We start from the raw sequence: 9,507 nt of genomic DNA on the forward strand, positions 1-9,507 counted from the left end.
TTATGTTCTCTAATATGTCTCTAACAAATAGCATCTTTCTGAAAGAAATGTTTTTCATTGTTCTTCTGCAGGAGTGAAACAGCCTTCTCATCAGTTGACAGTTTGTCTCCAGGATTGGAAGGGGCTGGTGCTTTACCAGCCAGAGAGGTATTTTAAATGTTCACCTGTTGTTATGGAATTCAAATTTATAATATTAATTTTTGATCGCTGACCTTTTGCGTTCTAAAAATCTATCCTAACTGGCAAAACAGACTCTGGTCCAGTTATTCTGCATAATACTTCATCACTTATAAATAGTTTTCTGTTCGGCAGATGATTTCCCCCTCAGACGGTCATGCCGACGGCTCAAAGGGAAGCTCCATCAGAAGGAAACACCAAGAGGGCTCTGGTCACCAAGACTCGGCACACTCCATCCCGTCCACACCGGACAGGTACTGAACCTTTACACGAGTGGTCGGGTGAAGGGAGGCAGCAGGGTTGCTATTGAAAATAAAACTGTTTCTTTGAAAAGGAGGTGATTGATATGAGTGAAGCGTAGCATAATGTGTCCAATAGGCGACTTTGTTTATAGTATTAGCAATAGAAATCTGTAGGGTTTCAGTGCGCAGACAAAGAAATTAAAAAGAAAACTTAACAGGAAATTATCCTCTGACTCAAGCAGACATTGCAATGGGTTAAGATTAAACGGATTGTTCCTGGGAAAACTCTTTGACTTGTGTAATCCAAGCATCCCCAGCTCGCTCTGTGGTCTTGCACATTGACAGCCGGAAATTCCCGATAACTTTATTTACTCTGAGTTTTATCTGTCGGAGGCATCGGGTTGACTGCTTTGTTTTTAATTTGTGTTGTTGCTGTGGTAACAGTGCTGGAGCAGACCTCGGATATGTGGCACTTAAAAAAACTGACTCTTTCAGGATAATTCGGTTTTGATGGTGTTTTTTAAAACGGGACATCTTCTAGGGAGTTACACAGAGGGATTAAAAACTTTTTATTAGAAATAAGTTGTGAGGTATGACATTGTGAATCCACAGAATATCTGTGAACAGTTTTTAGAGCTTCCTGTTTTTCTGTGTCCTGCAGGTCGGGTGGTTTCTTCAGCAAGATTTTGAAAAAACGTCCGCATAAGGAGGCCCAGACTCCCGACAACGGAGAGTTGACACTTGCTCAGATTCTCAATGAGAGGCCAACAGGAGGGGAAGGTAACTAATACAAGCTGATCAGTTTGTCCTCGTCAAGTTTCATAAGAATTATAGGATTTACTAGCGCAGGGATATTAACTTCATTCCTTTTAAGTTCTTTGATTTTTTTGGGAATGAAATTCTGCTGGATTCCAAAAATGATCCAACTGATTATATTTCATTGTAAATAAAAGATATTTGGTAGTTACTTTGAGACCAAATTTTGCTATTTTATCGCCCAGCACAAACTGCTGGACTACTCCCGTGAGAAATGTAAAGAAAACACAGGTGTATTATCTCTAATATTCTCAGGCCTTAACTTATCCTGCTGCTTGCTTTCTGAGAAAACACTGACCCGTGCAGGATCACGCTCAGTGCAAACAGAATAACTTCATTCTGAGAAAAGAGAAGTGGTCTACGTATGATTCATTCACCTTTGCCTCCTTGCGGTAGATATTACTTTGCGATGATAAGCATAATCGCTCCCTTTCAGCCCCAGCGTCTGGACATCCATCTCGGCCTCTTTCCCAGCCACATGGTGACCGTGCTGGTAAAGCTTTAGTCCGCAACCCCACCATAAAGATCAGTCGCGCCACGCGGGTCTCTGAGCAGTGGAACGCCTCGCTGGACCGGGAAATCACCAACGCCAATGAGCTGCGGCACCTCGATGAGTTTCTGGGCAACCAGGTGAGTGAAAATCAAAGAAGATGTTTAGTTAATGTAGGAAGTCATTTTATTAGCTACTTTTATTACTTATTTGTTTTTTGTTTGTGTTCCCTCATAGGTCAATGATTTCCGCTCCAGGGGGAAGTCGCTGTCAGCCACAGAGGCCATCTTTGTAACGTCCACCATGCAGTTCAGAGAGACTATCAAAGCCATGTATTCTCTCCCAGTGAGTTTTTTTCTGCAGGCGCATAACACACACATAATACGCACTGTTCAGAGTTCTTCCTCACCGTCCTTTCTGTCTCCTGTCCCCTGTACTTTACCAGCAACCCACCATTGGCTACAAAGGTCTGATGACGGGCTACCAGAACAAAGTGATCCACCTGGCGGGCGACAAGCAGAAAGGAGAAGTCCAACTCGTGGTCAATCTCTTCCAATCGGTTCTGGATGGCTTCATCAGAGGAGAGATGAAGAAGGAGGAGGCTGAGGCTGAGCCTGCAAAGGTGCAAACACTCAAATTCATTATCGTTCCGTCTAATTAGTCCAAATGTGAAAAAGGTAATGTATTCATGATTATGCTCTTTGTGTGTTTTTCAGCCTGCTAAAGCGAGGAAGAAGAGGAGGAAAAAAGATAAAAGTGTAAGTATGAAGTTATCTATTTTAATTTATTCAATAATAATTTTTTAATTGAATGTCGATTATGGTTTCTAATTGAGTGACCGTTTGTCTTGATAGATGGAGAGCCCCCTGGATCATATTTTCGTCAACTATCAGGTCAACATTATGCAGTCATGTGACCAGTGCAGCTCTTACATCTGGGGCATGGAGAAGGCCTACATGTGCAGCTGTGAGTTAACGATCAAAACTCTTTTTCTTCTTTTCTGTTTTATTTGTGATGAAATATTAAGAAAACATCTTGCAGCACAATGTAATGAAACAAGTCTTGCCCTAAATCTTTTTTTTTTTTAATCTTTTCTTACAGATTGTAAAATGGTGTGTCACAAGAAATGCCTCTGCAAAATAGTCACTGACTGCTCCACCTTCTGTGTCAAAAAGGTAGGTCTTTATTTTGAGACATCACGGGCCTGGATTAATGATGTGCTTATGATATATAAGGGCTGGGACTAACGCAGTAAAGACAGTCATTGTCCTAATTTAAGAGCGTCTCTGTTCCACTAGGCTCAAGCATATTTTCTCATAAAGTCTGAAACATGGCAGACTTTATCACTATTACAGTGCTGGCTAGTTAAATTTAAGTACCTAATTCTAACAAGCAGTCTTATATCTTTGTTAAAATCACAACAGCGTTTACAATTTATTAGCCTGCACAGAAATGGATGCCTCTGTGGACAAACGTATTCACTATCATATTTGAGATGAAAGTAACCTTCTATGACAGATTATGACAAAGACAGCTAGTGGAACAGCAGCACACTGAGAAGTGGGACGGGGACCTTGGCCCTCTATATTGTACATGTCACCGTGGTCTCACCAGCTTCCTTTATCTTGATTATACTTAAACATCAGTTTGTGCACTTTACTGTGGTGAGGAATGTGTGATTCCCGTGGATGTTGTGGATAGATTGTGGCGAGTAGACTGGATACGTAGACATTTTACCGACTGCTGCTGTCTGTCTCAATCCACAGAGTGACGAGGAGTCCGGCGGTCTGCACTTCGGTGTGCGCGTGTGTCACCTGGTCAGCGACAAGAACCCAGTGCCCATGGTGCTGGAGATGATGCTGGAGCACGTGGAGATGCACGGCCTCTACACCGAGGGCATCTACCGCAAGTCTGGCTCTGCCAATCGCATGAAAGAGCTGCACCAGCGACTTGAGACCGGTTCGACTCCTTCTATTTGACATGTAAAGCTAACTGATAAAGACTTTGTCACGGCTCCTTTTGTTGATTTTTTTTCCTGTTGTTACGTTGGTGATGTGTTTAGACCCCCACCTGGTCTGCCTCGAAGACTATCCCATCCACACAGTGACGGGCCTGGTGAAACAGTGGTTGAGGGAGCTGCCAGATCCACTCATGACCTTCATTCATTACAGTGACTTCCTGCATGCAGTGGGTGAGGAACACGTTCCCCACCAGGGGGCAGCATTTTCCTATGGACCGTCTGTGTGCTGGCCGTTTTCCTTATTTGCTGCTGGGATGTAGACTGTTTAAGTTGTTTATGACTGTGTTTTTGACCATGGCTAATAATTTGGTGAAACTAAGATGTATCACTCATGATTAAAACTAAATAAAATAGAATGAGAGCTATAGGTGTTCATGGTAAATTATGGGGTTGATTCATGATGCGTTTTCTCCTCTAGAACTGCCAGAGAAGCAGGAGCAGCTTCATGCTGTTTACAAAATGCTAGAAGAGCTTCCTATGGCAAGCTTCAACACATTGGAGAGACTCGTCTTCCACCTCGTCAGGTAGGATTTCTCTCATTGTGGTCTTGCATATGTTAATGTCAACGTGGCGTCCGTTTTGTCACTCAGCGCGAACATGTTCACTTTACTTCAGTTAAGTTACAACATATTATACAGCATGTACGTGCAACTAGATGAAATGCTAACACCTAATGAATTCTGCTGCAGGGTGTGTAAAGAGGAGGCTCACAACCGCATGTCTCCCAACTCATTGGCCATAGTTTTTGCCCCGTGTGTCCTGCGCTGCCCAGACAGCGCTGACCCGCTGCTCAGCATGAAGGATGTCGCCAAAACCACCACGTAAGAAAAATAACAAAATCTGTCTTTTCTTCCCCCCTTTTCCACGATATCTATTAATCCGTCATTCTGTAGAGCATTGTTAATAAGTTAACCGCTCTGAATCCGCACAAATACCGCCTGACGTCCCGTTTCCCTCCTCCCCCTGTAGGTGCATAGAGATGATCATCAACGAGCAGATCAGAAGCTACAATGAGAAGATGGAGGAGATCGAGCAGCTGGAGTATGCGGAGGCTCTAGCTGTTAACCAGCTCAAACTCAAGAGACAGAACACGGTGAGGAACGAGCCCTGCGTCGCTCTGGATCACCTTTTGTTGTCATTTAGTGTGGTCTCTCCATACCATGGTTTCAAGTTGTTGCTCAGCCTCGTGCCTGGATGTAAAGGAATGATATGGGTAACACGGCCAATGTTCCTTGTCTCTCTTTAGCACTACTGGCATTTACCTCTCAGGTTCTCAGCTCCTTACAAAGGAGTGGTGGTATGTATCATCGAGCTCTCCTAGTACAGTAGATCTAGCAGTTGTAGTGTGTAGTAGTGTGCCACGTAGAAGGCACCTGTGCATGGCATGCTAGATGTGGGTGATGCTCTGGCTGTTTTTAAAAAAACAATAAAAAGCTCTTCCTTACTAACTGGTAGTAGTTTGCATGTTGCTGTTTGTTATTCTTGTTCTCTTTACGAGAGGACAAGATGGTTCTGGGTTGGTTTCGCGATAATACTTCTTTTGTTGTCTTAATGGAAGACAATAGCCTGACTTGCAAAGCATGGTGGTTCATGCATAATGCATATTATTTTTCTTTGTGCTATTCCCATGTTTTACCATGTTCTTTTAAGACTGTAAAGCTCTGAAAGTCATGTAAAATGTGTTGTTGAGTGGTTTTTGTATAGTGGTGGTGTGTCTTTAACCTTCATCATAGTCAAAGAAACTGTTTGCATCCTGTGTGTAAACGCCTTACACCAGTTCTGTGTGAACAGGTGTTTACTGGCGTCTATTGTATCACTTATATATATCTATATATATATATATATATATATATATATAGATATATATATATATCTATATATAGATATATATAGATATATATATATATATATGAGCATTTCAGTGATATTGAATTCTATGCATATGCATTAATCCACCTTCTTCTCTTTTCCTCACTAACAAAGTTTCAGATTTGGGTGAAAAGCTATATCTATTGTGTAATTATTATCCGAATGATGCAATTTATATGATAATATAACTTAAAGGACATTGTTGAGTTGGTTGAGGTGTCAGCGTGTCATGTTCTGTGTTCTGTGTTCTGCAGGTGCATGAGAAGGTGAGCGCTGATCTCAGCGTGGTCCCCGAGGACGAGCCTGTGGACTCCGACACAGAGGCTGAGAACAACCTGGTGGAACGCATCAAGTCCATCAAACAGGAGAAGTGAGGATGCTGTCTGTATTATTTCTCTGTTCGCCGCGGTGTAGCGTCCTTCTCCAGTCTCTCATCTCTCTGATGTCCTTGTCGTCTGTGTCCCTGCAGAGAGGAGCTGGCCTGCAGACTGCCAGAGATGGAGCAGCCCGGTTCAGACCAGGAGAACTTTGACTCCGAGGCCTCGCTGAGCTCCGAGAGCCTTTTGGACGAGCAGCAGCGCTCTTCTGTTCACGGCTCGGAGCCTGACGGTCGGTATTTACAGTCTTTCCCGTCCTTCGTTCTACCTCTTTCACGCTCACTCACCTGTGGGTTTCTGACCAGACTAGACCTGTTTTTTGTGGTGCAGGTCTGGACCAGTGATGGTGATGGGGGCGGTGACGTCTGCTCTGTAACCAAGCAGGTTGGAGGAACAGCAACCGTGTTTGTGTGTTTTTGTGTGTGTGTGTTTGTTTGTGTGCAAACATCTGCACACCCATGTATGCATGATTATGCATGTGTGGCACAGAAGCATGCTCAAACTTTACCCAAATTAATCAATTGAACATTCAACAAAACTTATCCAAGCAGATGTTTGCGTATTTGTGCCTCACCAAACATCATTTTTGGTAGATAACATGGTTGCATGCTCTTCCATTGCTCTTCACCCTCTCAGTATTCTTGTGTGAACTTAACAAGCAGCTCTAAGAGAAAACATGGTCCTCTTCCTCAACTCTTCCTCTGTCCTCTCTCTCTCTGCCAGGACGAGGTGGCCCCCAGCTGAAGAGATACAGGCCAGCTTGTCCACCCAAACCACCAGACCTGGTCCAGCGACCTAAAGTCCCCGGTGGGCTCGTCTCTCGGCTGAACCTCACCCCCGCTAGCTCCACGTCCTCTGTGTCCAGCTGCGTTTCTTCAACCTCTGACTCCTCCACAATCTCCTCCAGGCATCTGCTGCAGCGCCGTAACCCCATCATCCCCGGCACAGTTAGGCTCCCGCACGGCGTCCTCGCCCAGTCTGCAGCCTCAAAACCAACTCCGAATTATACCCCTGCTGAAAATCGAGCGTCAAAGTACGTGGTCAGGAGAAAAGAGCACCCAGGCCGCCGTAAAGACAGCACCCAGTCCCTGTACATCGAGTGTGACCCGTTTTTCTCCTCCTGCCCTCCCTCCACTTCCTCCTCCTCCATGGTGACACCCTCTCCTCAGCACCAGCACCGCGATGCTCAAGCCACGGCGGGTCAGAGACGTTTTTCTGACCCAGACATACCTTTTATAGACGATGGCGTGTGACCAGGGCAGAACAGAAACGATAGACGAGTGAAGAGGATTAGAGGCAACAACGTTCGACTAGCCACGGGTGACATTGATGGATCGTAGAGAGCCAGGAGAGGATAAGAATCCAGAATCACAGTAGAGGAACACAAACCTGTGCAGTACCCACGGAGAATCACAGTGACACAAAATCAAGGCTGTTCCAGTCGCTGTCGTCAGTGGGAACTAATCAAGGAACTGCAAATGTGTCTGAAGTCTTGTCCGCGGTGATAGTAAAGAAATAACTGGACAAGATGTTGCCAAGCACCTTTTCTATCATTTTAATATATTGTGGATACTGTTGAGTTGGGACAAAGGCTGTGTTTTCTGTAGCCTCATAATGATGGACCAGCAATTTAGTTTTCTTTCTCCTGTTGTTGTTGTTGTTGTTGTGTTTTTTTTACACATTTGTGCTAATTCAAGGAGATATTGCTGGTTCCAGCCGCACTTTTCATTTCTTAGTTCTCTGAATGGGTGAAAGGTGCTCATTGATGTGTTAGCTAGTGCCTTGGTATTGTACAGTAAGTTGACAAAGAAACTCTGTTCTCATGTTCTGGACAGTGCTCACACCGGGAGGGAGGGTTATTTTGGGGGGTTAAGAGAGGGTTTCTTTTGTGACTTTTGTGTTTATTGTACTGAACCGACACAAGACATGTTTGAAACAAGGACCTTGACGTGCACATTGTGACTGTTGTATCGGTGCCTCGTCAACATCATCTTTCCACCTACAGGACTACAAACCCCAGATAGGAAGTCATTGCCTCACATAGCAAAGGGAAACGGGAGCAGCACACGCCACTTTTATCCTTTTTTGAAACCGCAAAAAACACAAACCCAGCCATGATGCAACAAGCCGTGCCACGATGTCTTTAAAGCTCCAAGTCCTTGAACTCGCCTGAGTGACTCACTCGGCTGGAATCGTACTTGCCATTCAAAGTAAACGGTCCCATAAGGAGCAGGTTCTGCTGAAGCACAACTTTGGCCAACTTTGTTTGAAACGTAATACTAATGTTCCTCTCTGACTGCTGTTGAATGATGTCTGTTAGTTTGTCTGGATTATGAGGAAGATGTCCTGATGTGTAATGTGTGGTTGGAACTGAATGATGTGAACTGTAATGGTTATTAGTATTAACATGACAATACAGAACGTGATGCTTGTTACATCTGCTGCTGTGTGTTTATGAACTCTCCATGAATTAGTCTCTTCCATCAAGGGTTGACAGGTGCACACTTTTCCTGTTGACACTAATATTTTGAAGAAAACAAGAATCTAGTCAGTAACACAGTAACAAATTTATTATAAATTAATTAATGTCCTATTTAATAAGTTATATTACGTAGGACAGTGAATCTGCAGCGGTAACGTGATAAATCAGGAGTCGTCTCAAAGGTAAGTAGAGCGCTGTGTTTTAACATGACGGTTAAAGCAGTTTAAGGTAAAAGATGGTTTATTGTCTGCGTGGAATCACGACATCGTCTTTGGCAGATTACTTTCTCTAAGACAATTCATAGCCGTTTGAAATTTTTTACTAACTTGAAAATGTTTTGGAATTTTCTGTGACCTGGTGGAGAAACAGACGAAGCAAAGAAAAGTGTCTACATGTAGCTTTTCATCCACAAGGGGAAATATATGCAACATTTTTGGAAGCACACAAGATGGCCGCGCCCTAAAGGATTTACAGAATGCCTGAATGTAAGAATTATAACTAAAGCGAATATATATACAATTACTGGTAAAGTGACACAGATGTGTAAATCTTTAAACTGTATTATTCTATTATAATTTTGACTTGACTGTTAATAGTAATTATTTCAATTCAAATTACATGCAAATTACATAAAGAAAAAACACATTACCTACCTAATGAGGTATACATAACATGTATAAGGACCATAAGATGCCTAAAGTTTACAGTATATAAACAGAATCTCACACGCTGATATCACTCAACAATACAAGTCACTGGAGAAGAATTAAATAAAAGCAATTTCGTTTTTTGATATTGTTAGTGATGGTTAAAGGTTTTATGCTTTCAAGTGGACTTTTTAGCAGACGTTATTTGTCAGTTAGTCCATATTATTCCATATTATTCATGCTCATGAGGTTTTAAAAAAAAAAAGATTGGACATTGCTCGGGGTCCAAAAATCTGAATGGCATTAATCTCTAAATTATGTATTAGTTAAACTGGTATTATTTTAGAAACTTCTTTTCTCAATCAGATGATACATCATACAATATCT

At 42.9% G+C, this 9,507-nt stretch overlaps 1 protein-coding gene across 2 annotated transcripts in view; it reads left to right on the forward strand.

Moving 5' to 3' along the window:
* LOC306694719 (myosin IXB) overlaps positions 1 to 8,426 on the forward strand; it is a 50,115-nt gene extending 41,689 nt beyond the window's left edge. Inside the window, exons 26-43 of one of the 2 annotated variants that reach the window (XM_079157690.1) lie at positions 72 to 147; positions 313 to 431; positions 1,081 to 1,199; positions 1,672 to 1,865; positions 1,963 to 2,070; positions 2,171 to 2,347; positions 2,442 to 2,483; positions 2,580 to 2,691; positions 2,827 to 2,900; positions 3,492 to 3,684; positions 3,788 to 3,916; positions 4,164 to 4,269; positions 4,435 to 4,566; positions 4,715 to 4,838; positions 4,992 to 5,042; positions 5,869 to 5,984; positions 6,084 to 6,223; positions 6,715 to 8,426. In XM_079157690.1, coding sequence (XP_079013816.1) covers positions 72 to 147; positions 313 to 431; positions 1,081 to 1,199; positions 1,672 to 1,865; positions 1,963 to 2,070; positions 2,171 to 2,347; positions 2,442 to 2,483; positions 2,580 to 2,691; positions 2,827 to 2,900; positions 3,492 to 3,684; positions 3,788 to 3,916; positions 4,164 to 4,269; positions 4,435 to 4,566; positions 4,715 to 4,838; positions 4,992 to 5,042; positions 5,869 to 5,984; positions 6,084 to 6,223; positions 6,715 to 7,244 — 2,542 coding nt within the window. In that variant the 3' untranslated portion in view covers positions 7,245 to 8,426. The remainder of the gene's footprint in view (positions 1 to 71; positions 148 to 312; positions 432 to 1,080; positions 1,200 to 1,671; positions 1,866 to 1,962; positions 2,071 to 2,170; positions 2,348 to 2,441; positions 2,484 to 2,579; positions 2,692 to 2,826; positions 2,901 to 3,491; positions 3,685 to 3,787; positions 3,917 to 4,163; positions 4,270 to 4,434; positions 4,567 to 4,714; positions 4,839 to 4,991; positions 5,043 to 5,868; positions 5,985 to 6,083; positions 6,224 to 6,714) is intronic. The other variant, XM_079157691.1, reaches the window with a different exon arrangement.
* The last annotated feature ends 1,081 nt before the right edge of the window (positions 8,427 to 9,507 follow it).

Source organism: Pholis gunnellus (genome assembly GCF_910591455.1).
Source record: "Pholis gunnellus genome assembly, chromosome: 4".
Taxonomy (NCBI): domain Eukaryota; kingdom Metazoa; phylum Chordata; class Actinopteri; order Perciformes; family Pholidae; genus Pholis; species Pholis gunnellus.